This window comes from Chelmon rostratus, chromosome 7 (assembly GCF_017976325.1).
Source record: "Chelmon rostratus isolate fCheRos1 chromosome 7, fCheRos1.pri, whole genome shotgun sequence".
NCBI lineage: Eukaryota > Metazoa > Chordata > Actinopteri > Chaetodontiformes > Chaetodontidae > Chelmon > Chelmon rostratus.
Window position 1 is genome coordinate 13024207 of NC_055664.1, and position 27759 is coordinate 13051965.

General features: G+C 43.3%; 2 protein-coding genes across 2 annotated transcripts; both read left to right on the forward strand.

The window, feature by feature from the left end:
• The first annotated feature begins 3685 nt into the window (after positions 1-3685).
• On the forward strand, positions 3686-11025 carry ctsc (cathepsin C). The gene is made up of 8 exons (XM_041941132.1): positions 3686-4016; positions 4555-4700; positions 5337-5491; positions 6930-7085; positions 7534-7652; positions 8879-9010; positions 9436-9668; positions 10070-11025. The coding sequence occupies exons 1-8, from the start codon at positions 3851-3853 to the stop codon at positions 10334-10336; spliced, it is 1374 nt and encodes a 457-aa protein (XP_041797066.1). The 5' UTR covers positions 3686-3850; the 3' UTR covers positions 10337-11025.
• Positions 11026-11741: 716 nt separating this feature from the next.
• On the forward strand, positions 11742-19208 carry rab38a (RAB38a, member RAS oncogene family). Its single transcript, XM_041941133.1, has 3 exons — positions 11742-12005; positions 15580-15860; positions 18951-19208. The coding sequence occupies exons 1-3, from the start codon at positions 11804-11806 to the stop codon at positions 19104-19106; spliced, it is 639 nt and encodes a 212-aa protein (XP_041797067.1). The 5' UTR covers positions 11742-11803; the 3' UTR covers positions 19107-19208.
• Positions 19209-27759: the final 8551 nt, after the last annotated feature.

Here is a 27759-nt window from a genome sequence, read left to right on the forward strand (position 1 = left end):
AGATATGATGTCATGGTGAGCAAACCACCAAATACTCAGCTGTGAGCTGTGCTGTGGTTTGGTTGTATAAGAAGATCAGTAAGTGTGCATTTGACTTCCTGCATTTGCAGATTTAATAAATATTTTCTTGGTGGGAGTATGACTTTTTGCATGGCGTTAAAAAAAAGAGGTAGTACAGTAAGTAATCGTCATACATCCAGAACATACATTTACTGCAGTCAGTGATTGCTGTTTGCTCCCATGTAAATGGTATGTTTGCTCTATTTATAAAGTCTGTGTGGGCAAGGGGTGTCAGCTTGTGGTTACCAGTGAGTGTCAGACTGTGCGTGCGCGTGCGTGCGCATATATTTGCTGCCTGTATATGCATAGTATGCATGTGTGGGCGTGGACATATGCATGAGCACGGTGAAAACATCTCGTTCCACGTCTGTTGCATGTAGGTGTGTGGGTATGGCTGAGGTAACCGACCACGAAGCCACTCAGGAGGACTTAATTTAAATGTATAGGGTGGAACATTAACACCACAAGGCCCGACTGACCAACCCCACTCAGTGATGGAGACGCTCCACCCACACCCCCAGTTTAATGAAATGTTGCTCTTGCATCCATTGTGGGTACCAAATCACAGGAAAAGGCAATGATGTCAGTTCTGCTGAGAGATGTAACATACATAATAATATACATTACATAGACATAATATGAACAATCAAACCCTCTCAGCTCAAGTCATCATGTAGCTCCCATCAAGTGGAACTAAAACATGGCGAACACGCTGACAGACTGAAAGCGTTTTCCAGGTGTCACATAAGTGACGTGAGGAGCCAAAAGGCTTTCAAACGCCCAGTTAATATAAACTAAAGGCAATTGAGTCACAGATGTTCTTCACGTATTAAACAGCTTCCAACATGACTCGATCAGTCTGAACCGAGGATGGGAGCGCACGGTTTCATTAATTACTTTAATAATCACACTTATATTAAATTCAGTAATTCATTCAGAGTTGAGATTTGCATAAATGTAGCGTCAGCCTCTACAAAACACAGGAACGATCAGGCTCAAATGGCTGCTGCAGCTTCGAGGAAGAGAGTTATATGAGGTAGGGAGTTAGAAACTGTGCAGGGAATACAAAGAAGGGAAGTACACATCGAGGCATGCTTATTATGCTCACACACATACTGTAGACCTGCAAGCGCACACGCTCGCACACAAGTGTGTGCATGCAGGCAAGCGCTGAATGAAACGATTAGCTGATTAAGTCGTTTTGCAAGCAAACCTACCAAATATTCTGTGTGTGTGTGTGTTGGGAGGACATGCACAAAAAAATTGAGCAACACAAGAGTGGAGAGCAACAGCAAGGGGACAACAGACTGAGTGGAGAGGAACCAAAAAGGCATGACAAAAGATGAGATGAGTGTGATGGATAGAGAGAGAGAGAGAGAGGAACCGAAGCAGGGAACAAATCTGTGGGTGCAGTACAGCAGAAGTGAAAGTCACTTGAGTTTTAATTTCCTGCCAGTGGAGGCCAGAACAATATCAAGATTGAAACACGAGTTTCAATGAGTCACTCTTAGAGGGAGCTCAGTGGGCTCAGGCTGTTAACATTCATAACATCATCCCTCCGTCTCTGTGCCTCCCTGCTCCCTGCTCCTCTACTTTTCGTTATTGCATCTGCTCACACACACACACACACACACACACACACACACACACGCTCATATACATGCGCACAGTCACATAAATGCAGTAACGTACACATGTGCCCACGCTAATGCACGCACACACTTCCACGCAAACACATTGTAATGGCACTAATGAGACTGCATGACTAATACCTCTTCAGTCCCTTCTTCAGATGAGTGCTTATTATGGTCTGTCAAGGAGATGAGTCAGTCTGTGTCATGGTTACTATGGTGATCAAAGTGCCATCAAGTGCCCGTTGGCTAAAATAAGCTCTTTACCCCCTTTAACCACAGACCTATCAGGATGCAGTGACACATGTTCACACACACACAAACACACAGATGAGCAATCAGGCAAGTTGACTCCCTGACCCACCTCGCTAGACGGGTGAAAAGAGAATCCCCCCACAGGGATTATTAGAATATCACAACATTATTAACACCATCACAAAGTGGCAACAAAAGAGACCATTAAGGCCTCATCGTCCTGTTGACATTAACTGATGGAAAAGGTCGCTTTTGGGTCACAATAGGTTTGAATCAAAAGGCATCTCCAGGATCCACCTCGGCTCACCTCTGTGAGCCTCTCTTTGTGTAGTGATATGGGTATAGTCATTTGGTCTTTCCGGCTCATCACACACCCTATTGATGTTTTAACTTTGGTACATGACCAGATTGCAAATGCAGATCTTTTTAACTAACAACTTTTAGCTTTGTAGCTGAGCGCATGTGCAGTCGTGAAATGCTATGAGCAGTGTTCGCATTAAACTAAGTACATTTACTCATATGACTGTACTCACGTGCAAATTCGAGGTACTTGTACTTTACAGTTATATGCAACTTTATACTGATATTGCACTTTTTACTCCACTAAGGATTAAGCAATTCTTTATGGGTTGAGAAAATTCTTCTACCTCTTCAGGTATATGAACTATTTAAATCCCCTCGTGGATTAGCTGGAAAATGAACTGCTGCAAAGCTGAAAACATTTTTTGTTTTTTTCTGAGCTTACAAAGAGTTGACTTTTTAGACATACATAAATACACTCACAGGACAGTGACTTTACAAACATATGAAGATCTTATAGAACATGATGCATTGCTGTAGATTACACTATTGTTGTGGGATTTTTAACAGTAGTGTACATGGACACTGCTGTTTTGCACCATTGTAGGATCAGTGTTCGCACATGTGTGTGAAAGAAAATTGCATATGGCCAAAAATGCAATAATAAACCCAAGTTCTGCAAACACAGGATGTATCACAATGACATAGATTTTAAAGAATCTGTCAGTCTAGCAATAAAAAAAATAAAAATAGGCTAAATATGCATCCATTATTTTTATTCGATATTAATTTTTATATTTTTAGCAAATTTAAGAAATCGTTATGGTGTCACTTTAAGATTCTTACAAATACATTTTATTTCTGTTTTTGCTGATATCCAGCAACAAATATAATTAAAGGCAGCATAATTTGCTGCACTAAAAATGTCCATGAACCTTTTTTTTAAATCACAGATAAATACAAATTGTTAATGGATTTTATGATGGACCTCGCCTGGACTCCTGCAGTTTCCTCAAGTCTACTGCGCATGCTCGCAGCTGGCGGGTCACATGACAAGGAAACCGAAACCAAATAGCGAAACATAGACAAAGGACAGTCTTGGGAGAGATAAGTACTGGAGTTTGGTTCCTTGTTCGCTGATCTCAAGGTAGACGGAGTAGAAGTGGAAGAGTGTAAGAGTCATGATAAGCTACTTATAGAGTGCTGAAAGCTCGTGTATATGCCATTAAATCAATACACATGCAATGATATTTTGGTTATACTCTTTAATTATTACTAATATCTAAAACTAGGCTTGCGTAGGGGTTGCTTTAACTGACGAGAACGTTAGCTTTCGGCTATACTGCTAGCTAAATCGTGCGCATGCGTTTTAAAGTGTTGGGCCTCAGTGATTTATCTTGACCGTCGAAGTTGAAATGTGGCTCTTTGTGAAAAGTTTCAGTTTGCATAAATAGCAGACAGGGGACAGGCGGGAGACAACAAGTCACTATAGGACAGGGTCAAATTTAAAGGCTTTTCTCAGAAGACGCAGATCCAGCTGCGTAGTTCTTAAGGTGTATATGTGTTTGTGTGTGTGTGTGTGTAGGCAGGTAAGCTAGCTGTGCATGAGGATGAGGCTGAGCGGTGTGCTACTGTGTCTGTTCCTGCTCTGGGTCGAGGGGTCCTGGGGTGACACACCGGCCAACTGCACCTATGAGGACCTGCTGGGGACATGGGTGTTCCAGGTGTCCAAAGGAGGACACGACAAGACCGTGAACTGCTCCGCTGAAGGTAAAAGCCCCCACCACAGTGTAAAGTGCCCACACCGGGGACTTCTCAGATGTGATGACAGCGGTGGTTTTGCAATGTGGAAATCATGTGACATGTTTGGGCCTGCAGTTTGCAGGTTGTCAGTCCAGAGAACAGAGCAGGTGAACCTGTATCTATATCCACAACTTCCTTGTTTATGATCTGCTGAGTCATGTCCTAAAAAGCTTTAAGCAAAATCTGACACAAAAGATCAAATGTTAACATTTATATCTAATTTGATTCACAACCCTTACAAATAAATTCATATCATGCATGAATCAGAATTTTGTGTCAGCTTTAGCAGTAAAGTATGTTCAAGCCTACAAGGAATGGGACTTTTTTCACTGTAAATATAAAATGGATATTATATCAGATTGTGATATGGTTATTCTCAGTATGTCAGGAGCAGTTTTGTTGAAGGCTGATGGCTGTGAATTAGTCTATAAGTTGACTATAGTTGAATCATTCCCTGCAGTTAATAAACACGTTGTATGCTGTATGTTGTGGTGCTCGTCCTCAGCTACATGTGAGAGCACGGTGACCGTGACCCTGGAGAAACTGTCTGTAGCCACAGACGAGCTGGGGAACACCGGCTTCTTCACCCTCATCTACAACCAGGGCTTCGAAGTGGTCATTAACGGCTACAAATGGTTCGCCTTCTTCAAGGTAAAAAAAGATGCATAGACGCTGTTCATTTATTGGTGCTCATCGGAAATAACATGGAAAGGAAGTTGCACTGTGGCTTAACAGTGGTCCAGGCGCTGTTTTGAAACACTCATTGACATTTAAGGTTTAGGTTCACCGTCACTCTATTTCCTCTCTCTTCATCTGTTAAGATTGTATCTGGAAAATATGCGTATCTTCATCACACCAAGGCCAGGCTGAAATTTGATGGAAATATGCACTATTTAAAAGCGGCTGTACTCAAGTTTTGTCTTTCAGTCATGTGTTGTTTCTCAGCACTCACATGACGCTGAGTTGAGGGAAGTGTCATAGACTGCTGTCTTCAATCCCACATTATGATTAACCCAACTTCCCCATTCCCTGGACTTTATTCAGGTTAACATGGTGATATGAAAAAAAACAGGGAGAATTTGTTGTTTTAGACATAATTCTTTCTCATCCTTAGAACTCAATGACTGCCTGAGTCATGTACTGAAAATAGCTTTGCTTTATATGGAATATAATGATGCTATTTCACTTGCCTTTTTGAAACTTGAGTATTTGTATTTGCACAAAAGTGCATGGCTGAGTTGCATATTGGAAGACAGCCTCTAATCTGATTGTGCACTGCGTTTTCAGTACTCTGAGGATGGCCCTAAGGTGACCAGCTACTGTGACCAGACCATGCCAGGGTGGGTCCATGATGTCCTGGGACACAACTGGGCCTGTTTTGTGGGGAAGAGAGTGAAATCAGTAGCGCCCCGGACAGATTATAAACCAGTCTTCAGCAGCAGGTACGTAAATAATGATAGCTTGGTAAATCCTCCATAATACAAAGTAGAGGAACACAAGCTGACAAACATACGCTAACAGGCAAGACTTCAGTGGACTCCGTGAAAATCTGTTTGCACACAGAATCTCAGTGCAGGCAGTGTTGATGATCCTCGCTTTCAGTGCACTATTGACATCTCTGCTTTCATCTACGCTTTCTTCTCCTCCCTCGTTCCGCCTCTGATGTGCACTGAGTGAGCACCTTCAGTAAGCCTGGAATCTGAATTCACATCAGAGAAATATGACATTAAAGCTCAGCTGTTGCTGAACAGCTTGATGCAAAAATGCTTGATTGGGAAATGAATAACTGGTCAACTTGTTGACTCAGATTCTGGCAACATGAAGCTGCTTCCTGGACTCTTTGGTTCCAGTTGATTCAAACCAGGTTATTACAAGTGTCAAGTTACTGGTCTTAAGTAGATTCATGTTCTTGTTGTAATTTAAACCATGAAAATGTATTTGATCAAAACATTATTTCTCTAGGGACCAGAGAGTAAGTAGTACAAGTAAACAAAAAATCAAGAGGGCACTGGGGCTCAGTGGATACAACCTCTACTTCATGAAACATGTGATTTTTTTGCAATTGAACAGCAATGAAAAAAGTTTAATTATTTGACTCACGTGACAGACAAACCGAGCGTACCTGAGTGTTGTGGAGCTGTGCTTAGCTCGCAGATGCTTCTTCCCATCTGAAGTAGAAGTAGAGCTCTTCGCAGAGGACAGACTCTTCTTTTTGTTTTTTTATGGCAGCAAAGGGAACAGGGAAATGGGATTAAAATTTTGTAGACAACACCACCCCCAGTATTAAATGAGAAACTTTGCAGTCATATTTACGGTGTGGTTTAAAATAAGTGCATTTGAAGCAGCAGCGCTCCCGTCAAGGCTGGAGCTGCTGGTCGACTCCTGGCTGCACTTTCACTAACTGCAGTAGGATCTTTTGAGCGCCTGCTTCTGTGGCGGACGGTGTGGTCCCTGAAGGTCTGCCTCGTCCTCGTCTGCATGAAAAGGATTTGTATTGTTTCAGAGTTGTACTTCTCTCAGTTCGGTTCAGTTTCTACTGGAATAATTTTCAGCCCTAGAGAGAGCAATTAGCCTGAAACTGCTTTACAAAGCTGTTTTTGACATTATGAGCAACTGGGAAATACCTTTGCAAGTCTTTATTATCGAAGTTAAACTAACCAGCAGAAGTTGCAGTTGTGATTGTGGTGCTACTGTATTATTGTATTAAACTTTCAGATGTGTGTATTTTGTCGAAGCTGTACATGTTAACCAACTAATCATTGTAACACACTGTGATGCAGTGTCTGCAATGTCTTTTCTTCTGTTTGTGCGGCAGATGAGTCCGCTTTTCTAAAAAACAAAACAAAACAAAAAACATTGCATATTATATTTACCCTCCAGGCTGCTCCAGAAGCCGTACAAAAACAACCTGGACTTCATTGACTCCCTCAACTCGGTCCAGAAATCCTGGAGGGCTATGCCCTACCTGGAGCATGAGATGTACAGCCTGCAGGAGCTGGTCTACCGAGCAGGGGGCCCCGCCTCCCGAATCCCCATGTGAGTATTTACTTACATTTCCCATACGACACCAGAGAGCCTGTCAGGTGTCATGAAGGGACAAAAACACACTGCGCATAAATTACTGATTTGTGCTGCTAAATTTATAACTAGTGTGCTCTAAATTGCTATTATTAGTACTAAACAATGTTTTCTCCTTAGAACCTACTGTGCTCTGTCCTGTTCATTAGGTAAAGTGTATGAAACCGACAATGGTTGCTTCTCTTCGCCAGAAGGACATCAAAAAGTCTAATAATTAAGGCCCCTCATGTTGCTTTTAATAGAATGTGTGACAGGCTTTTGCTCCAGCACAGTCTACCTCCGCCTGAACTGACCTCATCGGTTAAAACCTTCAGTTATTACTGAGACTAACAGACTGTAGGTGGCGCTACGCGCATTGCCTGAGATGCTTTTGTGATTCAAACGTGATTCTTTCTTTTTACTTTAGGCGTGTTCGCCCCATGCCTGTGAAAGCCGAGGTAGCCAAGATGGCAGCAGCTCTACCTGAGCACTGGGACTGGAGAAACGTGGATGGAGTTAACTTCGTCAGCCCTGTGCGAAACCAAGGTGCCATTCAGTTGTCATCCTGCAGAAACCAGTATTTTGTTTTTTTTACTGTCAAGTGCTGACATGCAAAGTTAATGAGTAACCCACCTCAAAGGGACTGAGAGATAACTGCATTTTACCTGTGCACACGTGATACTAGACATTTGCAGCACGTACAAAGGACTTGCAGAAAAAATAAATCAGAGGACTTGCAGGATCAGCGGCAGACAAAGCCGTACCTTTACACTGGAGCAGCTGTCAGTAAGAGCAGACACTGAACAGCAGCTCACCAGCTACTTTCCTTCCCTCTTGGCAGGCCCTGGTCTGCTCTCTGCTCTCCTCCTGTGTTTCTGCACAGCCTAGTGTGTGAGTGGAGAGATTATGCTTGCTGAGTATTTTGAGTGTCTGAGAGGGCCTCTGTAGGGCTGGGTTTAAGGATCTGGAGAGGGCTGGAGTGGTTCAATAGAAGCCCACTAAGCGGCTGTGCAGTGCTGTGGAGCTTTTTTTCTTCAGTGTTACTAGTCAGGTGGATGTTTTATAAGTTCCATTTCAGCTCACAAACATTGGTAGGATCGAGGATAAATAAGTCTGGCTGGTCTTGAATAGGGACAACACCACATTAATCATATTCAAGCTTCATCATAAATCCTGTGAGAGAGCTCTATCTTCTGTGTCCTGCGGGTCAGACATGACAAACTCTTGTCACTGCATTGTTTCCTCCAGAATCACCTCAGACACTGAGGACATCATGTATTCTAAAAGATGCGACAGCAAAAGTTTCCCCACTAGCACAGATCTTTAATTTAAATGAATGGTTGTTGCACCGTATTAGTCGTAAGAGGTTTAAGGTCTTGGACCCAAATAAAAACTGTTCTTAGTGTCACCCTGACTTGAATCATTACCACAATTAAACCAGCCTGCAGATCCCTGCAGCTTCTATTCTCTGACCTAATTTGTTTTTGCAGAGCATTTTATTAAGAACCTGGTGTCTCGCACTGTGGATGGCAACCAGTGGCTTTAATCAGTGTATCTGTCTATTGTGGATTGGTGTACTGGGGCAGGAACATTCCTTCAGTACTGATGGTGTAATGTATTCATGAACAAATCTGCTGTCAACTGCAGAGAGTTCCTAGTTTATTAGGATTTTGTGTCAGGGGTGTTAAATTAAAATAATGCTATCTAGTACAACACCACCACTAATTAGAGCCTCAGAAAACACCAGAGTGTGAATCTCTGTTCCGTTTCAGCGTCTTGTGGGAGCTGCTACTCCTTTGCCACCATGGGAATGCTTGAAGCTCGTGTTCGAATCCTCACCAACAACAGCGAGGGTCCCATCCTCAGCCCGCAGCAAGTGGTCTCCTGTTCGGAATATTCTCAAGGTAAACCAACACTTACTCAAAAACGTCAATTCATTTTACATTACAACAGCTGGTGGAGAATGTTGCTGATTTGAAGTGGGCAGCAGTTAGAAAAGTTGCATGATGTCATTACACAATCATGGAAGTGTTGTACCGCTGAATGTAGAAAACGCCGGGCCGCCTTCCTCCTTAATCAGAACAAGTAGCACTTAAGTGTTTTTTGGAAAGTGTAGCCTAACTGCCTTTAGAAAGTTGAGCAGTTTCATAACTGCTCTGATTAGTGCATTTTCACTAATTATTTTGAAGAGTCCTGGCAAAAGGACGGATTTTATTTTTCCGTCTTGGATCACATAAGAGATTTCGCCCAATCAGAAAGTCAGGAAAACCTCCCAACATATTTCCTGATCATGAGAATACTGAATGTTGTACCTTCTCTCCCCCTTAAGGTTGTGACGGTGGGTTTCCCTACCTGATCGGGAAGTACGCGCAGGATTTCGGCGTTGTGGACGAGTCATGCTTCCCATATGTTGGAAAGAACTCCCCGTGTGGCGTTCCCCAAAACTGCAGACGCGTTTACACAGTCGAATACGGCTATGTGGGTGGATTTTATGGCGGATGCAGTGAGATGGCCATGATGTTGGAACTGGTCAAGAATGGACCCATGGGAGTGGCCTTTGAGGTATAAAAACAGCTGTTCCTACCCATACAGTGTGTGTAGGATTTGCTCTGTCAGTGCAGCTTAGAGTTTAACCTGTGTTGCCGTTAGAAATGGCTGTTTAAAAGCCTTCCCTTATTTTAACCGAAACTCAAATCACCTTCAACTAGAGGCCGCAAGTTAAGTTGAATCTTCTGCACAAAAAGAGATTTGAGGAAAGATTTCTGCTTGAGATCGAACGTGCTATCCATAGCTATGTTTTGGAGTTGTTTCCCATTAATGTTTATCATTGAACCTTTTTTGTCCTTTATGAAATGTGTCCTATGCTAACTTTACAGCTCAGGAGTCCTTCCTGCCTCATGCATATAACTTGAATTTGACACCGAGAGAAACATTCAAAGTAAATTGTCCCTGTCCTTCCAAAGGTTTACCCTGACTTCATGCACTACAAGGAGGGCATCTACCACCACACAGGCCTCGCAGACCCCTTCAATCCCTTCGAGCTGACCAACCATGCAGTGCTGTTGGTGGGGTACGGCCGCTGCCACATGACCGGACAGAAGTACTGGATCGTCAAGAACAGCTGGGGCACCGGCTGGGGCGAGGACGGCTACTTCCGAATCCGCCGGGGAAGTGACGAGTGTGCCATTGAAAGCATCGCAGTCGCAGCCAACCCCATCCCCAAACTGTAGAAGCCGGGGACTCGGAATGGGAGGAAAGGCTGTCTTGATGATGAGCCTCAGTATTTCAACAGATCAATAGATTTTTTCCCATGTAGCTTAGCTGTTTCCAAGCCCAAATCTGTCATTTTTTACATGGGTAGTCTTGTCTGTCTTCTTCCTCCATAATCCCACAGAGACGCATCTGAGAATCACTCTGTGAAAGGTTTATCCATCCAACCACTAAAACAAGTCAAATATCATCCTACATTAGTTAAAAGCACAAATAGGGAATGAGACATCAATGTTGCTTTTGATGTTTAGAATGTTTCCTGATTTTGGCAGTTTGCTGCCTGTAGACGACTTCATTCATGTAGCTGCCAACTCAAAATGGATCGTCCGTACTGTGACAGATCACGGTTAGTAACTTCTAACGTAGCATTCAAAGGGAACCGACAAAACCGAGGACTCAGTGTTTGATCCTTTGTCTCAGGGAAGCACACCGGAGAACCATAACATCTTCTGCCATGTTCACTGTGGCGCATTTTTAAAGGGATTTTTTAAATCAAATCAAACAGTACATTCTAAGAGATTGTTTCTTGTGCCTTTTATTCTGACTGCCATTCTGTGTGAGCAAGTGTTTAAATTGTACTGTGAGATTTGCACTGTTTTTTCTTCTTTCTTTTTTTTTAATTTGACGGAATAAAAGCTTTTCAAAATTGCCTTGTAGTGTGCGTGTGTTTGTATAAGAAGGTGCAACACAGTTTTAAATCACTCTTCCTGGGATATTTTACTGTATGTTTTTCATCATTGGCTGGGGCTGATCAGCAACAAAAATGCACAATGCGTGATTACAATAAACCACAAGAGAGTGAAGCGATGTGTGTGTATATGTTAGGGGAGGAATTAGGTCCAAAAAAAGGCACATTTATTGGCCTGAGCTCCTTAATGTGGGTAAATCTTCGTTTAGTCTTCACTTGAATGGAGCGAAGCGATGAAGTGTGGCTTTGTGGTGGAAGTACACTACATTCACTCAAGTACTGCGAGTACAGTTATGAGATGCTTCTCCATTTGAGAGGACAACATTTTAAATCCACTGCATTTTTTCTGACAGCTATAGTTAATTTGCAAACATGATCCTTATTATCAATTAAACTACCAAAAATGTACAAAATAGTTCAAATAGCTCCACCATGATCATGCATCCTGACATAATGACTTCAGTACTTTGCATTTTGGTATAATTACTTTTACTTCTAGTTTATTCTGTCCGTCCTGCAGGTCTGAATACGCTCCCAGCAGCCCCCTGCGTCAGTCACAAGGTCCAGCAGTCTGTGCTCCACTTCCCCGTGCGGGCCAGGGCGGACCTCACCTCCCCTCCTCTCACTCCCAGCTCTCCTCAGTCCCCTCCGCGCTGTCCTCTGCGTCTCCCCTTTCATCCCTCGCTCCTCTCCGCTCCGGTGGATTCATGCTCAGCTCTCGCCCTCCTCCTCGCTCGCCATGCAGAACAACCACCAGAAGGAGCATCTCTATAAGATTCTTGTGATAGGGGACCTCGGGGTCGGCAAGACCAGCATCATCAAGCGGTACGTCCATCACAACTTCAGCCCCAACTACCGAGCCACCATCGGGGTGGACTTCGCACTTAAAGTCCTCAACTGGGACCAGGAGACGGTGCGCCTGCAGCTGTGGGACATCGCAGGTACGGTGCAACTTTCAGCTCTCGGGTGACAGCAGGGGGGCAAACATGTTGGGAAAAGTTTGATGAGAAACATGAAATTCCTCACAAAAGGTGGACCCAGAAAAGTGAGCCACAGCCTCTGACAGCAGTCCATTGAGTGCATGTGAAAGAATAAATATGTGCCTATTATGTAGTCCTCATAATAAGTCAAAAATAGATGGTTTTTAGTTAATTGGCTGAAATGCCTTAGATTTCTTTTTGTTTCGTTTGCTCAGATGAAGCTGATAATGGAAAATGCTTTGGGAGACAATTAAATAAATGCACCCAGTCTATTAAAACTAGTCTTTCAAGTCAAAACAGCTGAAGGCTACATCTGTAAATTCATTGTTCGTGGCAAGCTGTAGTCCTGGAGGAAATTATGTTTGTAATTATGTTTTTTTTTGTTCTTTTGCAAACGTCACATGATTGAATCTCCCTCGCAATGAGGTGCTTATTGTGAAAATCAATTTCCCATCCTTAATGCATGTCACTTCAGGTTAGAGACGAAGCTTTCCAAATCCTAACTGACGTGTTTATCAGAGAAACGCTGGAAACGAAGGCTTTTTCTTTCAGGAGAGTGAAAAAGTTATTTCACATCAGAGGGAATAAAGGCCCGTTCAGAGCATTGTGTACTTTAGATAAACAGATAGCTTATGGTTCGAGATAAAAAGAGAATGAGCATGAGACCATTTCGTCACAGCTGGTATTTAACCAGTTTCACAGGGGGATGATATTAAAGGTTATCCAGGGTGACTGTTCCTCATGTGCAGCAGCTAACCTGCTGGCATCACTCCTTCACCTCACATCACTTGGCAACGCAAGTACAAGTACAGCCATCTCTTTATTTTTACACACACACACACACATCCAGAGGAGTCATGAGAAAGGTTTCCTTCGAGGTGCCAAGATCACATAAGAGTTAATGATATTAGTTTTGTTGATATGAAATCAAATCCATGCTTGTGACTTTCCACCTGTGCTGGACAGAAGCTGCTTTATTCTGCTGTCGTCTTCATGACCTAAATCTAAATTTAAATTCATGTGACCGCAAAGACGTGAAATAAGCCATACTTTTCATCTTGGGTGTCACGTGACTTTATGCAAGAGCATCATGACACCACATGACATAACGGATGGCATGGCAACAGTCAGCCACTGTGGTTGTTTCTGTTCACCGGTATGATGGACTCTATCGTCCGGAGGGGTTCCCGCTTATCCCAAAATTCAAGGATCTTTATTAAATTATGTAGTAAATTCATTCATTCATTCATTCATTCATTCATTCATTCATTCACACAACTGTAAATCTATTTATTCAATATATAGCAGTAATTCTTTCTCGCTTTTCTCGTGTGATGCTCTGTATTCTTTGTCTTATGAAATAATGAAAATGGGAGATTCTAACATCTTTTCCTCAGTGAGTATTTGATGCTTTGCTTGTCTGTGGTGAACCCAGGAACCAGAGAGAATAAAGGCTTTTGAGTGCGACGCCGTTGTGTAAGATAACAAACCTAAAGGCTACAGCAGTCTCATCTCACATGAGTGTCGGCTGAGGTCTAGAAGAATCCTCTGACCTGCTGCTCTCTCCCCTCCTGTGCGCCCTCTCCAGTAGACGCAAGCAGTCATGTGTCTCAAACTCATGTGAGTGAGATTTGAGGCCCGAGCTCCTGTGCACAGAAAGCTTTTGTTGTGAACTAAGGATGAGCGTCTCCCTCGGAGAAAGCGGCTGCAGGTCTGTGTTATATGTGCTCCCTACACGCGCCCTTAGTTATTAGGAGTTTGTTTCAGTTTGGATCATAGAAAAGATAAAGTAATTATCTTTGCATCTGGAATTTATAAGTCACGTCCAAAAATACCTTCCAGCACTGCTGTGGGTTTGTTTTGGGATTCGACGACGATGATGGACTGAAGATTTTCTCATGCCACCGATGTGATAAATCTCTGCCTGTTTCTGTACGTTTCCCAAGACAAATAATGCTGGAACTTCAACCGCTCTATTTTTAGCTGCCATTTTTCTATGGCCAAGGCTGACAGGGCGACAGGGCTGGCTGCACAGGCGTGGCATGAAGATGTGAGTGAGGCTGGTTTAGCGCTCATTGGAGAGGTTTTATACACTGTTCAGCCTTTTGAAATCGCATTGATACACATGTTTAGCTGTGGTTTAGTCTATGGCTGCGGACCAGGTCTTACATAACAGAACTCCAGATGCTCTGGGCCTCTGCACATTTCATCCCTATTAATGAAAACACTCACACTCCTTCCATTAGATAACCTTAACGTCCCTGAATACCCACATTAACACACAATTTCCAGTTTAACGGCAGATTTCTGTTTTTGTCTGCCTTCTGCACCAGTTTGAAGTTGGAAAGACTCTTTTTACAGCATATGAATCAAAATGTGGTGACAGTTGTGGGGTTGTCTGCTGATGCAGACAGACAAATCTGATCAAACTACACCCACACAGTCCTGATGAAGCAGATTAAAGTTTTTTAACTGTAACTCTAATTAATAATTAAGAAGAAATTAAACGTAAATTATTGCTTATTTAGTTATGAGTATTTAATGATGTAGACAAATAGTTTTGAAACCACATTCTTTTGGGCTTTAGCATCATTTTTATTTGTCTAGAGAAGTGTGTTTTATTTACCTTCAACAGAAAATATCATGCTATACAGTAATGCTATAATACTTCTTAATATAAGCTTCTGCCCTTCTGATACTGTGTGTCCTTGAACAAGACACCCCTCCTTCCAGCTGGTCTGCAGCTGACTGATCCACCTGTGCAGGAGAGCAGGTGAGCACAAGGTGTTCCTCTGGGTCTCAGCACAGTAGCTCCTGACCTCTTCACCTCGATGTGAGCTGGCTTTTTGAAGGACCACTTCAGGCGTTCGTTCAGTCCGCCGTGTAAAAATGCCCACAAGTTGATTGTGAGGCTGGTGCTGATGGTGCTCAAGCAGAAGTTGTGGATGGGAAAATCAGTGTGGATACAACATTCCAACAGGGCTTATCGAATGAATTTTACCCTCAGGAATTTTTACGGCCAAGTTCACAGTCAGGCGTGCGCTCTCACACACACACACACACACACACACACACACACACACACACACACACACACACACACACTCACACACACACCAAAGACAGTTCTCCTCCTCACATCCTGCCTCAATCCGTGTTCCCTCTATCTATCTGATCTCTTTTTTTAACAGTAAAAATATGCATGTAATTGTGTGTGTGTGTGTGTGTGTGCGCATATGAGAGAGCGGGTGAACAGGTATGTCAGGAATGCTTGCATGGTGGCACATATGAGACAGGAGTGTGATGAAATGAGTAAAGTGGATGACTCTGACTCAAACCACTGTGTCGGTGTGCTGCTGAAGTGACACAGCATCACTTGCAGCATTTGCAGAGCCGTGTTACTGTAAAGTGGAACGAAAGGGAAATTTCTCTATGTGCATCAATGAAAGTGTACATTTGTTCACCCGAATGACCAAATGACAGTATTTTTCTCTACATGTATTCACCTGTGTCCTTGTCTATGTGTGTCCTCTAGGTCAGGAGAGGTTTGGCAACATGACCCGCGTGTACTACCGCGAGGCCATGGGTGCCTTCATTGTGTTTGATGTCACAAGGCCCGCCTCCTTTGAGGCCGTCACCAAATGGAAGGAGGACTTGGATTCCAAACTGTCACTTGCCAATGGGAAACATGTAGCCACTGTGCTTTTGGCTAACAAATGTGACCAGGGCCGGGACGTACTGACCAATAACGGAATAAAGATGGAGCAGTTCTGCCAGGAGAACGGCTTTGTGGGATGGTACGAGACGTCTGCCAAGGTGAGAACGACGGGACACACGCACATAAATTCAGAGCAGTGACATAGCTAGCAGGAGGGCGCTCTGAAGTTCAAGCCCCCATGTGTGTGCAGGCGTGTTCTTCCTGTTCAGATGTCCTTGAAAGGCAGCTGACTCCCTACCAGCTCGGCCGTGTCAGGCCCAGCACCTGATTGCCCTGTGGAGATGCCACCATAGAGGCATTCAGGATGTGAAGAAATCCTTGAAAAGTGCAGACTCTCAGTCTACTCCGTATTTGCATATGAATAAAGCCTCAGTCACTGAGCGCCTCTGCTTTTTCGCAGAGCTGATGTTCCTGCTGTGGTATTTCAGGTCAGCTGCACTTGCATCAGGTGCTCTGTCATCCCGACAGGATGTCCAGGAATGTTGAGGGAAGACATCAGTCCACTGTTTTCTACTTTTCTACTTACTGTCACAGATATTTAGGGAATAGTTCAACATTTTGGGAACTTACACTTATTCCTTTCCTTGCCCAGAGTTAGATGAGAAGACTGATCCCACTCTCATGTTTATTAAATGTCAAGCTGGAGAGACAGTTAGCTTAGCTTAGCATAAAGATTGGAAAAGGTGAAAAAAAAAATTGGTATAAGATGCAAATGCAGGCAAAACAAGGGGATCAATACATTGAATGAAGTAATAGGAAACCTGTTTTTGCAGATGCCCCTCGAGATTCATATTTCTGTTAAATCTAAAAAGGCATCTTAAGTTATTTCAGATTTTCAAAAGTAGCTATTCATGTATGCATGCCTTTACAGTCTGAACTGAACAGAAACTATACGGATAACACACGCACACACACACACGCAAACTATGAAATTCAAACACGAAACTTCATGAAAGCTTTTAAAAACTTTAATAAACTGCAGCACGATTCAAGACTGAGTGCTGCAGCAGACAGGAGTGAAAGAATGTGGTGAGTGAATTCTGACAGTGGGATGAGTTGAGGATTCACCCGCCTACACACCAGCACACTGAGACACCAGCACAAGCCCCGATCACTGCAGCTTATGCGGAGCAGGAATCTCACAGCTGGACGAGAAAAGGGGAGAAAATAGAGTAAGACGTGCACGTATGCATGCGCGCACACACAAACTTAAAACACTCCCAATTCTATGAAAAAATATACATATGAAATGGATTTCACTCACTCTCTTTTTTGTTTGTTTCATTGCAATAAAGCTGTGGGAGGTGCACAAAAACAGAAAGTACTCACACATGCAGTGCCCTCACCAAGGCAACACAGTCCTCTACATTGTTAGTTATTTTATTGCTGCAAATTTTGAGAAATTTTAATCTGCATCCAAATTGAGACAAACAGAAGTGACAGACATGAATGCTGTTACATGTGCAAAGTTTATTCCGTCCTTTAAAATGTCCTGGATCTCGTTCATGAAATGTTTTAGCTGATTTTTGGGATGTCCTTCTATATAACAGGTTACGGAACACTCACACGATTGGAAATAGTGGCGACCAACGTTAATTGCTGCAGCGAAAGACTAATAAAGACTCCACAAATTGGGCATTTAAGCCACTGAAATCAACACAGTAAACCAGCGAAGGAATGGAGAGGATTTATTTTTATAAGCAACGCAACCAGTCATGTGACAGCTTTGGAAAATCTAGACGGCATGCGGGAGCTGGATGTGTAAAAATTCTAACTTGAGCTGAATGAGCTGCCTGGAGTGGGTAATATATCAGGGTGATCGCTGACCGCACCCAAATAACCTGAGCAGGCTCTGCATGCACGAGACCTGCATGCAAAGACGTGAAGTTGGCGGCGGGCAGGGTTTGTTGCGTTCTGTGTTGATTTGGACGAATCTTGTGCTCCAGATCTAACAGTAAGTATGATGGATGACGGCGTGGCACACAGAGGGGCCCGTGTGTGAGAGAAGTTAAGGGCTCTGCAGATGGCACACTGTTAGATCTAATGAATATTCAGTATGGCTACTGCGACTGTGTCACGCTTCACATATTAACAGAGCGTGTGCATGTGTGTCTCTCTCATCAATACTCTGCTGGTTCTCTCCTCATGTGAACCTCTCTGTAGCACCGAGGGCCATTTCTCTTGTTGACTCAGCTTTCAGCTGTGGTCCAAGTGGCTCTGCAGCCTCTATCTGGGTGCAGCTGAGCATGGACGTCTTGCATTTGTGTTTTATTCTGATGGGTAGAAGAAGTTTCCCAGAATTATTCCTCCGCTCATTATCTAATCGCATGTGGTTCCAGACCTTTGTTGCATGTCATCCCCCTGATCCCTGTCTGTATGCAATTAAGGCAAAGTGCCCTCGAAATAACCTCTGAATAAAAAATAACGAGCATGAAACGAGCAGGATGATACAACATGACGCAGGAAGTTCAGGTGTAAGTGGTGCAACAGCACTGTGTACAGCTGTACCTAAGCCAGATTTACAACCTGAATAGAACGGAATGAGCAGCACTCCAGGCATTTTTTTCTGTTTTACTAAGACAAAAATCATCTGTTGTTCGTGCTGTTTATTTAAAACCTTTCATTGTATCCTGTTAACATCAAATCAAAGCTACTCAGCTGTCACAGAAAACACCCTTTCCTCTCTTATTCACTACCTATAAGACATTATTTTCTCTTGTATGTGAGTGTCTGCACAGATCAAACATATTATTAGTATTATTGTCTGGAGGAGCATGTGAGTCACTGAGATTTAATCTGAGAATAACTTTTAATGTTGTACATTTCAGCATGCTTTAGAAGAAACTATTTTTGCTTACTTTCTGCATTTCCTACACTCCGGTGCTGTTGTTCAAATCATCAATTCAGAGATTTCACACATTGTGCTGACACTTGTTTGTCATGTTGTGTTTTTTCCAGTGTAGTGTGTACAAAGGAGGGATGAGGTTGTTGTTTTCAGTTTGAGTTCACGTCATGGCTGCTGCCTGGTACATCATCCATTAACTCAGTTTAGCAATAAAATTAAAGCGGTGCATTAAAATGCTTGCATTAATCGATTGAACGCTCTTCTTCTCTCTCTCCCTCCTTGCTGTTTCTCGCTCCTCTCTCTCTCTGCCTTTTGTTCCTTCACTTTTTCCTCTCTTTTATAGGAGAACATCAACATCGACGAGGCAGCTAACTGCTTGGTGAGGCACATCATTGCCAGCGAGAATGACATGCTCCAATCAGAAGTCCCCGACACCATCACCCCGCAGTTAGAGAAGGACAAAGGCGGGACATGCTCCTCCTGCTTCAGATCCCAGTAACAGCTCCTGACAGTTGGATGTCCTTTTGTATCTCATTACAACAAAAAGTCGAGTTTGTCTGTGAGCAGGAGGCAGAGGAGAGCGACTCGGGTGCCAGCTCCTCTCCTGTCTGGTCGCTCGGGTGGTGTGACGGTGGAGGGTGGGGGTGGGGATGACAGAAAGGCATCTGGCTCAAGAAATGGATGGATTGAAACAGAGACGGGTGCAGCTGTGCGCGCTTGTCAAAGGCAAGGTCACCCTCTGGGCGACTTCAAGCCTTGATGCTGCCACTTCGGTTACCATGGAGACACAGTTAATGAAAGATTGCTGCACATCACGGTATATCTGTGCTAAAGGTCCACGGAGGTGCATGTTAGCTGTCTCTCTTTCTCCCTCCTTTTCCGTCTCCTCCTCTCTTGGTTGCTTCTTTTGAGTTTGTTGCCCACTCTTTTTTCCTCTGTGTCTCACTTTGTCTCCCTGACAGCGTTCACAGTTTTTCACACTTCCATCTGGGCTGATGAGCAGACAAAAAGCACATATATTTCTTTTAATTCTATGGTTTTATATGAAATTTGCATTCTACTGTTCAATATTTGTAACATTTGTAACTATGGGATAAATGCATATATATACACAAAAATATGTACATATTATATCCAGTATAATGACAAAGATAATAGAACCAAAGATATATCCAGTTTTAAACATGTTCATATGAATAAACCACAGCTTTACTGACTCATGCCTGCTTGTGCTTTGATGTGATTTTAAAATGCTCCATGCTTTCATTACTATCTGCTGATGACACCTCTGTTCATGTTAAAGTTGCAGCTGCAGGTTGGCCGAGAATTCTGGGACATCACCAAAACTCTATTCGTGTAACTAATAACAATGATCAAGGTGTAAATGGAAAATTAAAGCCCCGCCCCAAACAGATGTAACGAATTAACAGGAGAGTGCGGGAGCTGCCAATTAAGCTCAGTTTGTGCACGCCCACACGGTGCTGACAGGCAGCATCAGTGAAAACAGCTGTGTCAGTGAACTCTGCCCCTGTCATGGGTGATATGGTAAGTGTGTAATCAGTCCTTTACATTTCAGCATGTTAGTGTCATTCTAATTAACTTTCCTGACATTAAATGTACAGTGGATTTCATGTTTATGCATGTGCGTAGATTCATTTTACTGGTTTAAGCATGCACTCATTCTCCACCATGTCTTTTATCTCCTTACATATACAGTGTATCCAGATATTTGTATGCAGATGGGGATCCAGAGGAGATATTGATATTTTAATATTAATATAGTAATATTAAATGATTTTAAAGGCAACCCTGGTGCAATGAAAACCAGTTTTGGGGTTTTGACATCTCTGGCCAGTTTGTGTGTGTTTTGGGTTGTGAGAGTGTCCAGGTGGTTTCCTCTGGATGCGACAAGCAGGATGTGATTTTTTTTTTTTTTTTTTGTAATGAACCAAATTGAATCAGTATTTTTATAAGGCGGTTGCTAAAATCAGATAGCATCATACCATTTTTAAATTCACAGATTTAGTCCAAGCATGGCAAATTGATGCAATCTTGTGGCAACGAGCCACAGAATTTATTCCCAGTGGTGTGTCTCATTTCAGGCTTGGGGGCAAACATTCATTCCTCTTGGAAGAGCATTATTTTCTTGTGCTGTTTTTCTCACCGCATGTGTGTTGGCGGTCACTCCCGCTAATATGCTGAAAATCCGATTTCACAGAGCACAAGTTCAGATTCCGGCATAATAGTTGCTGTTTGTAGATTTTTTTCCTGCGGCGACCTGCCTCTGACCTGCTATGTGACTGCAGCGAGCCAGCACTTTTACCTTCGTACCACTGTAGGATGCTGTTGTAGACTCTCCGGTGTTTACTGGATCTAAAAATACACATCTGCAGGTCATGACATACTGTGCCTGGACTTCCTTGACATTGATGATGATTTCTTTGAGACAAAAAGCAGCTTCCAACTGGGACTGTGGGCTGTCAGAGCGAAGAGCAGGTATGCCTGGGGTCGACCACACTGTTTTCCATATTTGAATCATTTGTGCACATGAACAGTGAGCTTTAGTGTTAACTTTAATTTTCTGTGACAAAATAAAAGCAATTGCACAAAGAAAAATACAGATCAGGGCCACTTACATTAGATTTACCTGCGTATACTTTTTAGATCCACTCACAGTCACCTCCACTGCCCGTTTTCTCTCACCTCCACCACTCTAAAGATAACATGTTGTGCCTTGTTAAACACTGCAGCTTCTTTTCATCCCAGGGAGACAAACACACAGTCTATTGTCTCGCACGGGCTCTGACGAACACTGATTCAGAGGTGAGGGCATGCGCTCTCTCATTTGTAATGATTAGATCTGATTTTCACCATTGATGCCGCCATTTGGGAGAGAAAACACAGTGCAGAGGGGGCAGGACGAGAGGCGCATCAGTTATGTGGGAATTTTCTTCCGCTGTGTGTCGGAAGCTGACCCCCTTCTCTGTACACCCACACAGGCACCCGCCTCACGCACACACACACACACACACACACACACACACACACACAAATGATCAGAACATTTCACAGATTTATCTCTCACTCTCTGCTGGTCTCTAAGGCAACAAGCTGCAGAGAGAGTGATAGTTTCATTTCTCTTTACTCATGTGGCCCGTCCTTGTGGTTCTCCTTGATTCCTTTCCCATGCAACAGACACAGGAGAAGAAAAGGAGAGAGAGACAGAGGAAGAGAGGAACCATAACAAGGGACTGTAATCACAAGACCTCTTAGTCATTCAGGATAAGGAAGAAAAAGGCTGCACGTGATTTCAGGGCGACTTAAAGTCTCTCTCCCTCTTTCTCACACACACACACACACACACACGCTGCCTCAAACACACACTCATGGACATTTACACACCAATATACAGTATATGCACACAGCTTCCCCTGTCAAAGCCGTCGCGATCATTGTGTTGTAAATTATATTAAATGTTCGCAGTTTTTCAAAGAATCCACAAACTTTGCAAGAGCAGACGCATTCATATAATCCTCTGGAGGGCCAACAGATGTGTGGGCCTCCATTGTAACTATAGCTACATGTTCTCAAATGACAAATTACCCTTTGAAGATAACGGATATTCATTTTGCTGCAACGATACTTGCAAGTACAAATGATAAAATGTTATAAGCAGGGCAATAAAGCGGCCGCAGTGGAAATATAGGCACCGAGCTCAGATGTAGTGCTACTATATGGTCGATAAACATTGAGAGAGGTGTTGGAAGTGGAGGCTGAGGCAGGCGTACTCTGGCTGTGAATTAAGCGCAGAGTAAAGTGGAATCAATAGCAGGAGCCAGGGGAGACCAGGGGATGAATGGAAATCGCGGCTGCACCTCCAACTTTGATCGATAAGTGTGTGTATGTGTGTGTGTGTGTGTGTGTGTGTGAGAGAGAGAGAGAGAGAGAGAGAGACCTCACAGCAGCACAAGTCTCAGTGAGTTTTAAATGGAGTGCTATGTGGACTATCAAAGGCCTACTCTGGATGAGTCATCATTCACAACCAGCTCAGCCAGAGAGAGAATCTGCTTCAATACCAGACCCAGGTCACACACACAAACACACACACAAACACACACACACACACACACACACACACACACACACACACACACACACACACACACACACACACACACACACACACACTCATGCAAACAAATGTACTATTGATTCTACCTGAGGATTTGTTTACACTCCCAGCAGATACCATGTGACTCACTTTTGTAGGACGTGATATTATTTTTGCCGCCACTACCTGCCTTTGCACTTTAAGATTTGACGGCAAGTTTTGTTTTTCATGAGACCATCGATGTGTCAGTGCAAAGTGTTGTTTTAATGGATAATTCTGCTAACAGCACCCCATCATTTCTCTGTCTCAGCAACCTGCATCAAATTCCTGCACTCAACCACCAGCCAATCAAGTCGCAGCACTTAAGATGCGCATAAGATGATGGAAAAAATTGCTGCTCTGCTCCCTTTGAATTCAGCAAAATAAAAAGAAAGAGCCAGTTAAAGCACATATTTCAGGTAAGCAGCATTTCTATTTTGTATGTTGCCTGCCCTCTGATTGACTCCGCTGCTGGTAAAATCCAGAAGCGAAGGCTGTTAAAGATGTAATGTACTGTTAGCTGAGAAAAAGCACCATATGTGCTCCTGGCTGCGTGGAAAGGTTGCTCAGACGGCAAAGAACTGTCCATCAGGGGCTTTTTTTTTTGGGTCTACATTACAAATAACTGTGCTGGGAGAGCTGAAGGGGGCACAGGTGTGCCTCTGTCTAAGCACTCCCATGCTGAGCACCAAATGATCCAAAGAACAGGAAGTCATCTCTTCAACAAAGTTCCACATTGTCACACCAGGATTTATCTGTGATTTTTTTTATCTAATCGTTATATTGCTGATAAAGAACGACAAGCAGTACATTCTTGGTCTCACCTGATTAACATGACTGTCAGAAAAAAGGAGCATCTTAAACTCACTGGGTTAACTTCAAGGCTCCTTGTGTTTTAACAACATATTATATGTAAGGAAAAGGAGATGAATGCCACCATCTGTTATTGCAATAAAAGACCCCTGAAGGGTTCAGTGGATTGTCGTTTTATAGCTTCCTTTCAAGCCAGGTTAGAGCTTAAATTTTGATTATCTGCAAACTTCAAAACAGTCATGATTTTCAGTTTATCACTTTACAGTAAATTGGCTGCTATTGATGTTCATATGCAAGCATAAAGCAGGCAGTCACATGCTTTCAGGTCCACACAGTTAGAGAGTCATGCTTGAATGTAGACAAACAACAAATACTCCTTCTACAGACCCATCACTGGGAGCTTAGCATGCAACTGGACCGCTGCCTACTTTGAAAACTTGGCATCGGCCCCCAAGTCGCAAATTTGGTCTGTTATCCACACTCTGCCACACAGATCATCAGTGACTGACAGAGCCTGCTTTCTATTTGAACAGACTGTCTGTGTATGAGGTGACACCGTGGCTCAGTGATCAGCTCTGCCAATTCACAGCAAGGAACACGCGCACACTTACTGTGCTGAGTCTGCATTGTCTCCCTGTTTCCTCCAAGACTCCGTGGAGATCAAAGTCCGGTAGAAAGCCGACTCTAGGGCCACAGGTGTGTGTGTGTGTGTGTGTGTGTGTGTGTGTGTGTGTGTGTGTGTGTGTAGGCTCTTGACCTTTCCAGGGTGTTCCTCCTGAGAGAGGCACCAGCCTTCCATCATGCAGAAAACAAGACGTGTGCAGAATGTGTGGAAATAAAATAGATGAGCGTCTTGGCGTTGGAGGCTATTTGTTTCTCATCCAAAAGTGCGTCTGCTGGAGTGATGTGTGTGATGTATCTTGTGCTGCGGGGTAAGTTACTTTACACTCATTTCAGAAACACAAAATAACATAAACATCATCAGACTCAGTTTGATTTTAGGCTGCGTGCATTCAAGGAGCAATACTGATGTGCAATAATAAGTATACTGTTTTCATATTTTTCCCGACGGATATTTTCTGTTTTCTGTCAGTTCAGTTCAACAGAATTTACTGCCCAGACTGCTGTCAGTATATCAATGAGGAGTGTCTGACAGTTCCAGGATCAGCACCTTGGACAGTGACTGTGACACACTTTGGTGCAGAATGTTAAATGGGGCTGTTTTACGTTCAGGACATCACCTGTTATACCTCATTGTGCTGCATTAATTGCTGTTTTTGTTGTGCTGATTTTTTTGCTGTAGGTGCATGATGCCACATTGTTTTCCATAGGGTTATATTTGTGTCAAATCATCATACAATTGCTGTCCAGTTAACCCTCTTTGTATTGTGCCCAGAGGAGGCGGGAAATGTCAGTGTTTTTTATGTCAGTACAGATTTAATGTTTTCCACTTCATAACAAGTGTCTCTCTGTTAAGGAAGTTGATTGCTGCCTCATCTTGTTTGTCCCTGGGTTGAGTCTTTGGCCAAGGCCACTGCATGAGAGTGGTGTGTATGTGTGTGTGTGTGTGTGTATGGACAGAATATTTGCTGGCTCTCTTTGCCTTGGCAGGGAAAATGCTATGTGGAATATTGGTCAGCAATGCCCTTCCCCTGTGTGCCAACTCTCTCTCCTCCAGTGGATGTGTACAGAGCAGCATGTGTACAGAATATCCACGTTAGCGTGACCTTGTGCTGACTGTGTTCTGCTCTGTTAAAAGCCTGCTAAGTTCTGCTGTGTGTCTGTGTGTGCTTTGTGTGTCTCTGTGAGTGTTCTTTTTGACACACGTGCAAAAAATGTGCATGAATTTGTGAGTGGATTCAGTTTGACTGCTGTGGCCGTCTCTGAGGTGCCTTACAGCGCTATCTAGCAGCGCACTTGTGGCATTGCATAAACACTGCATACCAACACTCTTCCAGCCCTCGTTGCACTCTGTGATCGATTATACAACAAACATCCATGGGAAACCATGTGAACAAGTTAAATGGAGATAAAAAGCTAATGCTCTGTAAAATTAAGAACCACTGATCGAATACTTTATTACCTAAAACTGTTGTATGTCTGCAAAGCAAATGTTACAAGACAAACATCAGCAAAATCAAATAAAAAACTTTTAACACTGGGCTTTCGTCTCTGATACATCAAAAGAAATTCCCAGAGGAGGAAATGACTCTTTGGACATGAGGGTGGCAGCCAGAGTGCCAGGAAGCATGGATGTAGATGTGTTGGGAGGTATGCTGCATGCATGGATGGATGGCTGGCTGGAGAGTGGGAGGATGGAGAGGAGGGAGGTGGGAGGATGAGAGGTATGTTGCCAGGCAGCGTGGGAGTTTGAGGGCATGTTCAAGAGTCGTGGCTATGAGCGTGCGTGCACGCGTGTGTGCCTCCTCGCTGTGTGGGCGAGTGAGCATGGGACCGAGCGATCGCTCACGTGGAGGCAGTTGTCATGGCAACTGAGGATGTCGTCTCTTACCGCAAGATCTCAGCCGTCCCAGAATCCTACAGACCTCTCTAGTCTGCGTCTGACTTTCTTGGTCTGTTTCTCCTGTTCTCGGATGCAGTTTTCTTTGTACCAAAACACCTGCTCACTCCTCTTTCTGCCTCTCTCTCCCTTGCTACTCTCTGGATGCCTCTCTCTCTATATATACACCTCTTGCCCCATTTCCCTGCATCCTCCAATCCCCAGTCCTCCTACTCTCCCTCACTCCCCTTCTCCTCCACAGCTGTAACAGATATAAATAGAAATAATAAATTGCTGCGAGGCAGCCAGGGTGTATATTTATGTGTGTGTATGTGTGTGTGTTTGGATTTTCGCTCTAATGACCTGTATAGGCTCACAGGTGGGATATCCCTACATAGAGAGATGTAATTGACCATGCCTCCCTCCCTCCCCCCTCTCCCTGCCTTAAATGGTTCACACACGCACACATACACAGCCCATTAATTCACAGCTCTAGTGCTTTAACATCAAAACACAGAGGCTGCTTAACTCTGTCAGGCTTGTGACCCTCAGGCATTTCTGGTATCCCACCGGCTGCGGAGGCTGTTTCAAAGCTAAACAGATGATCATCAAAGACAAAGACATTGGCAACCTTGTTAAAAGCAACAAAATACTGTAGTAAATCCTCAATCTTGCTCATTTATATTTGTACAAGAAGGGAATAAATGAGAACAAATACAAGTGACATATGTACGATGAACAAAAAAAAAAAAAACATCACACAACTATGCAGTTCTTCTCATATGCACAGACATTCTTAGTGTGTAATTTCCAACAGTTAGCTTAGCTGCTAAAGAGCCAAATATTTGCCTTATGAGTTGGTGAAGAGCAGAACAATGTTAAAAGAAGAGGGAATGTTTAACTTATATTAATCAGGTGCTGCTTTTACATCACATGTAGCGACTGAAAAATATCAGTTTGCAAACTAACCATGTAGCATGTCATCTGCAGCTGTTTGATTGTTGATGCATGTGATGTGTGTAACCCTGACCCATCGCTCCGGGTTATAGTAGCACCAGCAGCGCTGAAAGCAGATAAGCGCATTATGATCGATGCTAGACATCACATGCAAGGTCAAGAAATGTGACCTGCATCAGCCAAAACATCTAATCTCTCTGCAAGGTTCAGTCTGAAAATAACAGTCCAGTCAGCTGACACTCATATCCAGATCACATACCAGTGAAAGTTAATGGACTGAAGACAGATTGGTTAATTTTACCGTATGATTATCTGAATGGGAACACTCAGCACGTCCATACATTCTATAATGATATAATCGTAGTAATGCTACGTGCACAGCAGTGCTCTCCTGCCAGGGTGCTGATGAGCAACAGAAGCCGTTGTAAAGTAATACATTAAAGCAGGGAGGTCTGTGTAATGTATATCTTTAATCATGTCTGTTTATTGTGTCCTAAAACATTGAGCCTTATCGCCTTATAACAGCTGCACTAAATAGACTGGATGATTACTAATCAGTAGATGAATGATGCTAGGCGGTATCATTTAAATAAGTCTCTTAAAAACAGTATCGCATTATGATTATCCAGCTGTGTTGGTGATGGAGTTTACTCATTAGCACCTTATGTACTTTAAATTTATGTTAGAAACTTTTGTCCAAAGCGACTTACCTTTTTTCTTGACACACACACA